This window comes from Hippoglossus stenolepis, chromosome 5, assembly GCF_022539355.2.
Source record: "Hippoglossus stenolepis isolate QCI-W04-F060 chromosome 5, HSTE1.2, whole genome shotgun sequence".
Taxonomy (NCBI): domain Eukaryota; kingdom Metazoa; phylum Chordata; class Actinopteri; order Pleuronectiformes; family Pleuronectidae; genus Hippoglossus; species Hippoglossus stenolepis.
Genome location: NC_061487.1, coordinates 22065327 through 22078354, shown reverse-complemented (window position 1 = coordinate 22078354; position 13028 = coordinate 22065327). Strand labels below are relative to the sequence as shown.

The 13028-nt window shown below is 42.7% G+C and overlaps 1 protein-coding gene across 2 annotated transcripts in view; it reads right to left on the bottom strand.

Annotated features, from left to right (window-relative positions):
* Nucleotides 1–586: 586 nt before the first annotated feature.
* The window catches only part of btbd11b (BTB (POZ) domain containing 11b), a 71158-nt gene continuing 58716 nt past the window's right edge, over nt 587–13028 (bottom strand). Inside the window, exons 4-17 of one of the 2 annotated variants that reach the window (XM_035156230.2) lie at nt 12551–12703; nt 12090–12255; nt 11338–11427; nt 9011–9112; nt 7332–7425; nt 6929–7064; nt 5556–5776; nt 5243–5421; nt 3412–3517; nt 3024–3126; nt 2523–2604; nt 2351–2419; nt 1923–2036; nt 587–1821 (exon numbers count right to left, since the gene is read on the bottom strand). In XM_035156230.2, the coding sequence (XP_035012121.1) occupies nt 1612–1821; nt 1923–2036; nt 2351–2419; nt 2523–2604; nt 3024–3126; nt 3412–3517; nt 5243–5421; nt 5556–5776; nt 6929–7064; nt 7332–7425; nt 9011–9112; nt 11338–11427; nt 12090–12255; nt 12551–12703 (1825 nt within the window). In that variant the 3' untranslated portion in view covers nt 587–1611. The remainder of the gene's footprint in view (nt 1822–1922; nt 2037–2350; nt 2420–2522; nt 2605–3023; nt 3127–3411; nt 3518–5242; nt 5422–5555; nt 5777–6928; nt 7065–7331; nt 7426–9010; nt 9113–11337; nt 11428–12089; nt 12256–12550; nt 12704–13028) is intronic. The other variant, XM_035156231.2, reaches the window with a different exon arrangement.

Genomic DNA, 13028 nt, shown 5'->3' with positions numbered 1-13028 from the left:
TTCAACAAAGAGCATAAGCAGGAAATGAGAGTAATCCTCAGACACTGGCTGTTTGTTATGGGTCTGTAAAGGTTTAGTGTTGTTGTTGAAAGTTTGCCACACAAAGATAATATATAAAAAATATCAACAACCCACATTTGACTCTGTATTTACTCTTGATACTGTTTCAACAGGTTTTATACTAATTCAAGCAGCAGTTCAGTGAAGCTTCAGTTTTCCTTCTCATCCTTTGAAAACAGTCGTATCTTCTCTGCTGGTGGAGGAGCTTTGAGAGATTTGAGTAAATAACCCCTGTTGAAGCAGTGACGTCATGGATGGATAGATGGTCTCATACAACGACACAAAAGATTTACATTATGGGAAATGTAGACTTCAGTGTTTCATACTCTTTTCTTTCATAGGAAGACACACACCCATGAATTGGTGTCCCCACCAAAATGGACACTAACGTCTTGTAGTTTTTGCTTCATTTTGCTCACAAACACACCAACAAACAAAGTGGACAGGGGTAGAAACAAGGTAAGAACAGATGTCCTGTTAGTCAGAGACTGCAGCAGAAGAATCAAAGAGCAGATGATTCACAATATTCTTTATATTAATCTTTATAGAGGAAAGATATATCAAGTCACACATGTACAGGTCGTATGGTTTCACTTCCTCCCGGAGGGCGTAACGTTGCCTGACCCTGGAGCCTCTCACACATGAAGTGACGACACGGTTTACAGACCCATGCTGACGACAGAACTCTCCTCACACGGCCGTGACAGCAGCTGCTCGGTGCGATCGTCCAACAGCTCAAACAGAAAATTCCAAAACACAGTCATCCCTCTGACATGCAACACTGAAACACAGATATTTTACAAGATGAGGCTTTTATGTTTTTTTACAGCCGTATCCAACCGCAACACGCATGAGAAAACATCTGTGGATATATATATGTACATTAACTTACATTATCAATAGCTCTGTTTTTTATGAACAATATGTACACAGTCGCCCGAGGAAGGTAAAAATCCTCTTTACCGACCCAGTCAGCCGACGAAAGTCCCCCTTTTGTATTTTGCATCAGTCACATTAAAGATACTTGTCAGTTGTTTTACTAGTTTGGCTTTTAAGAGTATTCAGCACAGACAATACTAAGTGACTGACAGATGCACAAATTGATGACTCTGTATGGATCCAGATGTTCGAGCAAATAATCACAACACGAGGCAGCGGCTCTTCCTCGTTGGCTCATCACACGACGCCGAGGCTGTTCGTCATCTGGAGACGCAGATCGAGTCTCCTCCTCTGCGTTTATCAACATGTAGCACACGTAGCTAACGCGCTAATCTGAGAGGTTCCTGCTGGACAGTGTTACAGTAAAAGATGTTATTGGCAAATTGTGACATGACACAGCGATCTTATGACAGTCGTATGGACGGACATCAACGAGGCAGACAGACAGACTTGGATCCATCTGTGCTAAGATAACAAGAAGCATATTAGCAACTGATGAGCTTCACAGAGACAAAGATTGGATCACGAGTCGTATTTTTCTCTTCCCGTCATGATCTCAGTACAGCGTCACATCTCTGGTAAACAGTCTCTGCTCCTGCCGGGGTCGGGAGGTCAGACGATGGATCCCTTGGAGGACGACAGGTGGATGGACTGGATGCGGTTGGCCAGCGTTTTCTCCAGGTCCTGCAGGATGTCGCAGCCCGGGCTGTCCGGAGGTGCGTCGTACAGCAGCTGCTTGAACGGCTCCAGCTCGATCAGGATCACCATGTTCTTCAGGAAGTAGCCCTCGATGTAGGACGACAGGACTGGAGCGTCGAGAAACTGCACAGGAAGGGGAGAGAAGGTTTGTTTTTTGTTTTTTTCTGAGCACTGAAAACGCATTCTTCCTGTGCACCACTGTGAATGTCTAGCTGTGTTTGCACCTTGGTGTGGTTGTAGATCTCCACACACGTTTCTGTGTTGATGTTCTTGGAGCAGATCATCTCACAGTGCCTCTGCAGCGCCTCCAGCTGGAAGAACTTGGCTGCAGACAGAAGCTGCAACAAAACCACAAGTAGCTAATTTTACAAAAGCATTCTTTATACTTTAAATTCAACAAGTTATCGTCCACAGATAATGTTGAGAATATTCAGTTAATTTCAGTGCCGACACAGTGATTAGAGGGAGAATCCAGGATAACATTGTTAGATATGGCTTTTTTTTTTTTTACATTTTCATTGATTTCTCAGAGTATAATTCATGGATCTTGATGAAAAAAGAGCGGACTGATATTCACGATGCAAATAAAAATCTGCATCTATTGATTTTAAATGTGATTTCATAAGTGGACTGAGTAAAGTAAAGGCCTAACCTCCATAACCTCAGTGTTCCTGATGTGCATCGCTTCTGTTGCTCCAAAGTAGAGATACTGCATCACCAGCTGAAAGCAAAAACACACGAAAATATATACACAGTACACAATTAGACAGGAAGTACTAGGAGAGCGTTGTGCACGGGTCATAAGTCTGATTATACTGTATTACCTGAAAAATGTTGTATTTAACATTGCTGATTTCAATGCATGTGTTTTCACCACAAGGTCTGTTTGCTAGGAGAGATTTGAACCTTGAGAGAAAGAAAAATAAAAAACAAGAAATTATCAGCTTGGATGGAAAACAAGTTATTTTCATCAGGTTTCTAATATTGATTGGAAAAAAAACATGAATAATACAGAGCAGAATAAGTCTTGGTTGAATTACACAGTAATGGGTTAGTGGAGTTTGTTTGATGTTTCCTCTGAGGACGTGAAGTCAACAACACATTCGACGGACGTGTCATTTCTCTTCAATCACCCTGTGACAGGACTGATTGGTTCATGTCAGTGTCATGAACCAATCAGACACAGGAGTGAAACGGACGTCCTCTCTACATCCCAGGGGCGGAAGGAAACATGACCTTATTGATCAGCCGGAGGAAATGTAGCGTTCTGACATCTCATCCCAACGAGGTAGCTGTGTATTTTGAGAGCTGATGCGTTCAAGTACCTGCTGGAAGCTGTGAAGAGCAGGACCTTGTGGGCGTAAAAAGGTTTCCCCTCCACCAGGAAGGTCACATCAGACATCTCCTTATTGTTCAGGAAGTGAGGATCTGAAAGGTGAAAAAACAGGAAAACTTCATTTCTTTTTTCTGATAATCATAAAAAAATAGAGGTGTACAACTTGGCCGTCCAACATTCTGGACACATTACCAGTAAATCTACATTTCTTTTCCACTCTCCGAACACTAGATGGCGGTATTTGCAGTGTAAACCTATATACTGGTAGAAGCCAACTAAAAAAACTACATCACATCATTTATGCTGCTTTAATCGTGTAGTTTTACAGTACTAAAGAAAACATCAGAAAAATGTAATAAATAAAGGCAGGGTCTCACCCAGACGTGACGACTGCTTCCTCTTGATCTCGACCATTTTGGGGATGGGGTACGGGCCGTAACACTGGGTGAAGATCGCAGACAGCTGCTGGCTGATCACTTCATTCTAACAACAACAACAACACACACAGAGCAGCAACACATCAGAGGCTGCACAGAGCCGCGCTGCAGATCCGTCCCTGTGTGGCACATTCAGGAGTCCAGGAACATATGCACATGCTGTTACACTCTTCCTCTCTCAATGCAAACATCCTCCAACACAATTATCACCGAGGTTAATGTTCCCCAACCTCTCATCAGGCTCAGCGCTGACACTGTTCCTGCAGATGTTTCAATAAGCTTCACTCTCGCTGCTATTTCACACCTCAGACGAGGATCAGATGAATATCAGACTCGTTTCTTACTCCCCCGGCTCCTCAGAGAATTCTCTGATGGAAAACAGGACGAGTTAGTGTGGGAGTGTGAGAGGGAGAGAGAGACAGGAGAGTGAGATGTTCTTACTCTTACAACTAACTTTCTACTGTGTGTGTGTGTGTGTGAGGAAAAGGGGGGGGGGGGATGTGTCATTCTGCTGCAGCAGCAGTGCGCAACAATACAAACCCCACGTGTACGAGCTGCCTGCTCTTACTGAAGTGTGACGCTGACAAACAGCTACAGCTACTCCATCAATAACACAATACAGTGGATAAATGGATGGATGGATGGATGGATAGATAGATAGATAGATAGAAGATAGATACTGTAGATAGATAGATAGATAGATAGATAGATAGATAGATAGATAGATAGATGAAGTTTCTAGTGGGCTGAGACAGCAGATTCTCGTCCTGGTGGGACAGACAGACAGTGTCAGGGGTCCCTCATAGAGAGGAGGGTCACTGGCCCCATCATACATCAGCCAAGACACAGAAAAGGACCGACACAGCAGCTGTAAGTGTGTGTGTGTGTGTGTGTGTGTGTGTGTGTGTGTGTGTGTGTGTGTGTGTGTGTGTGTGTGTGTGTGTGTGTGTGTGTGTGTGTGTGTGTGTGCACTACAGTTCTACATTATCAGCACTGACAGAGAAACTCATGTGCTCAGCCCGGGGTAAAGAAGGTAAAACAAACAGCGGTGCCAGATGGGACAATGATGCTGTTTTAGATTTGATAAAACTAAACCAAGAGGATCACGAGCTTAAGTAATGAGATAAAGTCGCGACTGTAATGAGCCGCAGCGGAGAGGAGCGCGGGGGGGGGGGCATATCATTAATCATTATCATTTTAGGTAATTGCTATTGAGTCGGCCTCTGGGGCTCCGTCTGTGTGTGTGCAGCTGATGACCTGACGACCTAATGACAGACATCAAATACAGAGGAGGGGGATGAAGCCGTGGATCAGTGAACAGGACAGATACAAATAAAAGCAGTGGTGGAATGTGACAAAGTACTTTGTTATGTTCTTCAGTGTACGAAGTAAATGTACTTTGTTCCTGTAATTAAAAGAGCCTAACTGCATTTACATTTGTGTTTACATTTTACATATATAATTTGTTTCTATTCTTAATTCAAGCTCTATCTATTTGGTTGTATTGTGTTTACTTTATAACATAGTTCTTTATAATAAAGTTGCTGGTTAAAATGTAAAATATCCTGTAAAAAAGCCTTGATTACATTTGGATAACAACATATTAGGAATCATTGCCAAAATATATATTTATGTCTCTGGAATTTTTTCCTCCTCAATATTGGTATCAGCCTCCAAATGCAGTACAATTCTATCTATTTTTTTGTACTTTTACTTGAAATGTTTGCGTACTTCCTACACCACTGCCCCAAAGTGATTCCTCACTCAGTACCTTGCTGGCTCTGAGGATCTGGAACATGAGAGGCAGGCCGTGCGTGATCAGCTCCTCGGTGTACTCCTCTTCCTCGATGCAGCTGAACTCTTTCAGGAGACCCTGGATCAGAGGTCGGCGGTGCTGATGGAAACACGTCCGCAGAGACTCCATCCAGGTGTGCAGAGTCCACGGGACGCCTGGAAGAGGGAAACACACATAAACACACATGAAGCACACACAAACACGCACAGAGGAGGAATAAATGCTGCATGCAGAATGTGATACTGTAGAAAATACATGCACGTGTTTGATAGTGTTTACACAAACGTACCAAGGCTCCGTATATCTATGGTGATGTCTACGTGTCCGTGTTCTGAGCTGTGATACATGGCTTCTTTCAGGGCTTTGAGTTTGGCCTTCCCCGATCGGATCAGGTCAATCTGAGACGCACTTCTTCCTTCCAGGTCTGTACCTTCGGCCAGAATCTCCTCCAGGGACAAGACATCGCCTTTCCCCGTCTCCGTGTGGGACAGGAGCTTACGGAACACGTTCCTAGAAGAAGAGAGGGACAGACACAGAGGCGAAATTTAGTTTGATCGACGTGCACAGATTACGAGAGCCTGGATAATGACTGACTTTCAGATGTTTGTTGTTGTAAGTCTCCATAAGTGGCACAGTTGTAGAAAAATGTGTAATGTGATACGACAGTGATTGAGTTCCAGTCATTACTGTGATAGGCTAATCGGTAATCTGCATCTTTCAGCCTTGCAGCTTTGATATTTATTCCTGCATGAAATGATGGTTTAATTAACAAGTATAGCAAGATTAACGCATTTTTCTATGCAAATCGATAAACAATGAAAAATCCTTCAGGAAGAAAATGCTCCTTTTATGCAAATAGTCAATCAATTGTCTTCGCAGGCTGACAAAGAGTTGGTAGGATAAACAATCTGCGACATGAATGAGCGATGAGGGAACACAGGATGTCTTTTAATAGTCTACACCCATTTCACTCATTTCTATAAATAGCTAGAGCCTGTGTGCAGAAACAATGTTTTTTATCTAATGGTGCATGTGCAGAGAAATACTTTTTTTATTTGTTCAATTCCCCTAAAGGTAAGCTTCTTGTTCCTGGTTCTTGTGGCCTTTTTGAAAACTGGATGAAATATAAATTGGTAATCCTCATTTATGGCATAGGGTCTTCCTAGTCTTTAATTCACTGGCTTAAATTTCATGTAAATTGCCAAATAAAGTTGATTTATTGTTATTGCAGACGTGACTGCTGTGTACGAGCTTTACACATCAAACAAAAAACAGAATACAGTGCAAGGATTATTAAGATTAAAACAGTTTAAAATTAATTAATGAATTCAATTAAATTAAGTATTATATATAAATTGTAGTAGTATTATCTTTTGGTCACTTTAGTTTCCATTTTTATCCATTTTCATTCAATGCATCATTAACATATATAATATATAGTATACATAGAAATTATATGTATGTTTATGACTATATTTCAAATACATCTATCAAGCAAAGGTGCACATTCTTTTCCTATCTCCTATTTGTTTTGTGAGCATCAGTTAAACAAACAAATTTATACATCAAAAAAATATGTGTGTGTGTGTGTGTGTGTGTGTGTGTGTGTGTGTGTGTGTGTGTGTGTGTGTGTGTGTGTGTGTGTGTCTGAGTGGGTGTAACCTGTGTCCGTGAGCTGCTGCCAGGCTGTAGGAGTTCATGTCTCCGTGAGGTGCAGTGGAGATGCCGTTACGGTACGTGGTCCCCACCATGGGGTCGGCACCACGCTCCAGCAGCAAACTCACCAGCTCAAAGTTACCTGTGCATGAAGAATACATGTTTATATACACACAGACACTATAAGATGAAGCAGAGTGAGACAGAGTGAGACAGAGAGACGGATGAGAGTGAGGCAAACGTTGGATCATTTGTTCTGCATGCATGCTTCTATTTGTCTTTATTTTCCAAGCCCCCAGGATAGATGTGCCTGTGAAGCCGTAACTCAGCCAATGAGCCTGCTGACAGTCAGGTGTTGTTATCAGCTGTTATCAGTCGGACAGGAGGGGGTCACGTTGTGTGTCTGTACCTGCAGCAGCAGCCAGCTGCAGTGGGGTCTCTGTGTAATTCTCCATCCCGTCCTGCAGGGATCCCTCCACGTTCGCTTTGGCATCCAGCAGCAGCTGCAGAGGTCGGGCGGGGACACAGAGGGGCATGATGGGAGAGAGAGGGAGACGGGTAGACGGGGAGAGGAGGGCGAGGAGAGGAGGAAGAGTCAGTCGGCTAATGCGCCAGTTTGGAGTCAGGTGGGTAAATTTGAGCTTCTCCTGTCTGATGCTGGTTTTAATGAAGAAATCTATAGCAGTGAATGTTTGACTGCTACAAAGCTGCCTGTAATTATACGACCTTTACTTTTCACAAATTCTATTGTTCTGCAGATGCTTATTTTATTTTCATAATGTATGACTGTAAATAAAGATGCCAAAACATCTTGAGCGCCTTCTAGTGGCTGGCTGCAGTATAGTTACTCTGCCTTCTCCATGTTAGCAGTTGGGACATGGACCAAACTAAAAATTCTAAGTACATGTCAAAAACATTTTTCTCAAAGATGGCTGCTGTGATTTTAGTCGATTCTTATCAAACAGATGTTTGTGCAAATGTTGATTTTTATAGTTAGTTTGGTTTTAATTTATTAATTTGATGCAATAAAAACGTGGATGAAAGATGACACTTGCCGCTGCAGCTCCACAACAAACAGATGTGAAGACACTTTGTCCATCTTTATATTCAGTCATTGCAGGAAACTCACACATCTGCATTTACAAATTTGAGGCCCTGGCTATAGTACTGTAAAACTATATTTAGTTTTATGGTGTGAAAGTATATCTCACAAAATGTCAAAATACTGTCTCAATGCTAGCTGATGTTTTTAGAAGTAAATGCAGTAGTAACTTGGAAAGTGAGTGGAATTGTGATTAAACGCAGACTAAACAGTCTCACAAATATGTTTTACTGTTAATTAAAATTAATTAATTTGATTTATTCTACTTATTTCATATTTTAAATCACTGCTCTTACCAGTAGAAAGATTTGTCACTGATAAACGATGAAGCTGAATTACAGTTACTTTTTTGTAAATGAGAAAATGTTCTCAACAAGCTCCTGACTCTCAAACCTTTATGTCGTCTAATAAGATGAAAACCAACATCTTGGGAATAGCAAAACATTTCATAATTTCACTCTGAATTTTAATCTTTCCAACTTCATCCTTTCTTTTTTTCCCTCAGAGACGTCACAGTGGTCTCACACGGCTTAAACACTTTCCATTTAGAATCTAATGATTCCAAGTCCAATGGACAAATCATTCAGGGGGCAAACTGAATTAATGAAATGAGTTCAATAACAATTAGACAGCTGTGTTTCCTCTTTCCACTCACTTAATGGAGTCTGATCCATTTGCACAAAAACGCAAATGGCCAAGAGGAGGCTACACTCCACATAAAAGCTCAGATCTAAACAGTGACTGGGCAAATGGCCTCTTTAAAGATGAAAAGATTAAAATCTCACATAAAGCATCTCAATAATAATTCAGGAAATAAAAAGAGAGACAGAGAGAGAAAGAGGAGAAAACTCGTAGCGGAGGGACATTATCATCATCACCACCAAGAAGCTTTGATGACAGACAATGACAATGACGACCAACCATGAGCTGAGGCACAACGAGAGGTCGTGATGAGAGAATCACAGGTGAGAGAAGGACGTCACTACCTGCACCACGGGCACATGTCCGTGTAACACGGCGAAAGTGAGGGGCGTCGCCTGCCGTGTTTCAGGAAAGACTGAGGGGTGCTTGTGCACTGAGTTTGGCACCTGGGGAGGGGACACAGGTGGGTGGGTCGGGTAGGTATGGGGGGGTGGGGGGAGAAAGGTGAGGGAGAGAGATACGAAGCCATTAAAACTACTACATGGCTTATGGAGCACAAGACAAGCAGCTGCAGGGGGGAGACAGGGAGGACAGGAAGCTCTACAGGAGAGTAATTAACTGGGAACCCCGGGGCTGCAGAGGACATCCTGTCACCGTGTTCACCTTCTAATGAACACCATGGATTGATCTGTTCAGTTCAAGCCTCGTCCTAATGGTCTCACCCCGATCTCTTCACCCTCCACTTGGGTTTGTCTGACTGGGCTCTGACCTGACCTCTCTAAGGCTCATCTCTCTGGTCAGGATGAGATGAATAACTATGAGCCAAATGAAAGCGTGACATACATGAGACACGCACATGAGCAGAACACAAAGGCAAACATTGCTCCTCAGGCTGCTTCAAGGGAAAAAAGGGAGGATGCAGCAGAGACACACGCAGACAGAATGATTCAGTGACACTTTGAAATACTGCGACAGAGCATGAGGGCCATGTACAAAATAATTATAATTGGAGATTACGAGAATAAAGTCAGAATTAAGAAGAAAGTCATAATATTAGGAGAATAAAGTCAGAATTTAACAGGAAAGAAAAAGACATAATATTGCGAGAATAAGAAAATTGGATATGAGCTCCAGGGAGAACTCGGGTTCCACTCCTTGTAGATCCAGAATTTTGATTAGCTAAATTTTGATTCGCAACTCAAAAATAACCCCATCCAATATCATGCAGATGTAACTAACGATATCATCGCAGTCGACCGCCACTTATTCTCATAATGTTACGACTTAATCCTGTAAAATTATATTCTATATATATATTCTTGTAAAGTTACGACGATAGTTTTGTAAAATTCCCATAAAGTTCCGACTTTATACTGAAGTTACGACTTTATAGAATAATATATAAAGTCGTATATATTACGAAGTTGTGATTCTCATCAAATCACAACTTTATTCTTTTATTAGTATGACTTTATTCTTGTAATATTATTACTTTTTCCCCCATAATATTACAATTTTATCTTCGGAATATCACAACTTTATTGTTGTAATGTAACAACTTTATTCTCGGTAATCTCAGATTTGTTGTTCCTTTATTTGGCCCTTATACTCTGTCGTAAAATACAGCATGGACACAGTTTGATATAATGAAATACTTACCTGCACCTACTTCACAGGTACTTAAATGTACAGTAACAACAGTGGAAGAGATGTAACAGTCTCAGGGGAGTAAGGGAGCAACACTGGTGTTAATGAAAAGTATTTAATCTTAAAAAGAATTTAGGAAACATGTTTCATATTGAGGCGTTTGCAAACATCACAGTCAAACAACATTCATCTTGAACAGTTCACATTTAAAACCAGGAGCATGAAATGAACATGAAAGTGGGACTTAGTCGTGTTAGTGAACAGTGCTTTGTGTTTTGGGGGGTTCATGATTACGGTGGACTGCAAATCAACTCCGACACAAAGGGCTGATGGGACGTGTTGTGGCTGAGGTTGACTAACGAGGACCGGGATCACGAGGCCTCAACTGACCAACCTCAGCTGAGCTCAGTGGAAGGAAGCCAGCCGGATTCTCTGCAGAATCTATGAGGGATTCTGTTTGTTTTTCAGCCAACCGATCGTTATCACTTTCTCTTTTTTTCCGTGAGTGGTTAAACAAAATCGACTCAGCCACAGACCTCTGAGTCGTGAGGCAGGTGTCGGGGCCTCATGATCTTTAGGTCTTTTACATTTACCAACGGGACACATGGGAGAGAACAAACAGGGGGGATGAGCGACAGTGTTTGGCTTTCTCCAGTTTAACAATACAAATACTAACACACACTGATACATCTTTCTATCCTTTTGAGACGTTTCATATATAACGCTGTACAAACTGAAGGCTGCAAAGTCCTGTCAACACTTCTCATCTGTCCTAACCCCCCCCTCTCTCTTTGACATATTGCACAAATCAGATGTCTCCCAGTAAAATTGCATGTGACGATCACAGGGTCGATCAATGTCATGATGAGAAACAGATATTTCTATTCTGGTTTCTGGTAAAGGCAATGCAGACATTCTGGTGCATGTGGTTTTTACATAACAATTGTTCTTCCTTTATTTGACATTGATCTCCCAGAGTGTCGACACAAGAATGTTGCAGTAAAAACTTTATTTTTTCACCGACCTCGCTGTTAATATCGGCCCCTGCATCCAGCAGCATCTGCACCATGGCCTCGTCTCCACGGACACAAGCGTACATCAGCGGGGTCATCCCCTTCAGAATGACACAGACACAGAGAACAGGATCGTTGCAGAAGAACATAAACTCCTTCATTTTGCACCAAAGGCAATAAAACATGTACCTTCTCAGTCATTTGTGTATAAGTTGACCTCCGTGTCTATAGTTTTTGAGAATAAAGTTGGCTTAACTTTTGCTCGGCTCTAAACTTGTTATAATTGACACTTGGACTCCCAGGACCTCGAGTGTGATGAGAGTAATAATCTGCTATTGATCAAAGTTTTAAAGGACAAGATATAAGTCAATATTTCCTCTGAGGCCGTAAAGGGCGCCGGCTGAGGCTCTGTGAGAGAAACACACCGTACGAGACTTTCTGCTTTGATCAGCCCAAACTAAAAGTTAATTTTCCCATGGAAAATCATTTCAGTTTCACTTGTAGTTTTCCCCTGACGATTTACTGCGCTGGAGGAGATAGTCACGATATAATGCAGAGCTCCGAGCTGCAGAACAAAAAAAACAAGTCTGAATATGTATGATCTGCACGGTGCTCACAGGTGAAGGAGCCACAGTTTAACAAAGCAAATGAAACTTTCTCCACAGGCTGTGCACGAGTGTGTTTGTATCCGTATCGATGTGTGCTAGTGTAAATGTGCCTGCCTATGCATTATTTAATGCGGCATGTTGCCTGTGTCTCTAACCTGCTCACTCATGCTGTTGATACCATCCGGCCCGAGCAGGTTGACAGCCTGCTTCACCAGGTCCGTGCGTCCGCAGCTGAGCATACGGAAGCCCAGGTCCTGCAGGAACTTTGCCTCAGTGGAGGCAGCATCCAGTTTCCTCGAGGCACAGAAGCAGTCATCCGTTCTGAAGGGCAAAGCACACAAAGTGATTCACAGCGCGAGTCAACTCTTTGGAGTGTTTACAATGCGCCACATCTCCCCTAAACACCTGACAAGCTTGATTTTTCTAGACCGCGAGGGGGGATGCGTGTTTTTGAGAAATGCACGTATCTCCCCTTGCTCATTTTACTGACAATGAGTGTTTAGCATGTGAGTACACTTGTATGCCTGCTGGTGTTTTGTATGTGCAGATGAACCGCACACACATGCTCTGCGGCTTAAAGGCATGGGGGGGGGGGGATTTCTTCATGCAGCCATACCGGAGTTGGCGGGGCTCACAGTCCACTCCAGGCAGCAGCAGCCTGGCCGCCTGCCGGACATCATCGCTGTCCACAGAGAAGCTGCGTCTGTGTTCCGTGTGGACCACTGCCACGCGCACCCACTCCATCAGAGGCGGCAGCACCAGAAAGGGCCTGTAGGGGGAGATGAAAGCACATGTTCTCTCCACAACACAAACACGTACACACAGTGAAGTAAAATCACACTGGGGTACTTAGTGTGCTCAGGCACTTCCACGGAAAATCCACCTAATAGAGAATTTGCATATGTTACTGTAGTGATCGTTCCCAGCGCAGCAGATGTTTGAGAACAGGATGAACTCCGACTGGAGGATCCAGACTATTACAGAGACACACTTTGATGTGAGGGAAAGCTAAACGGAGAGGAAGATCATTTGATAAACCACAGATCAGAGCAATAAAAACTTTACTCGTCTTGACTTTGTTCTACAGACCTGAA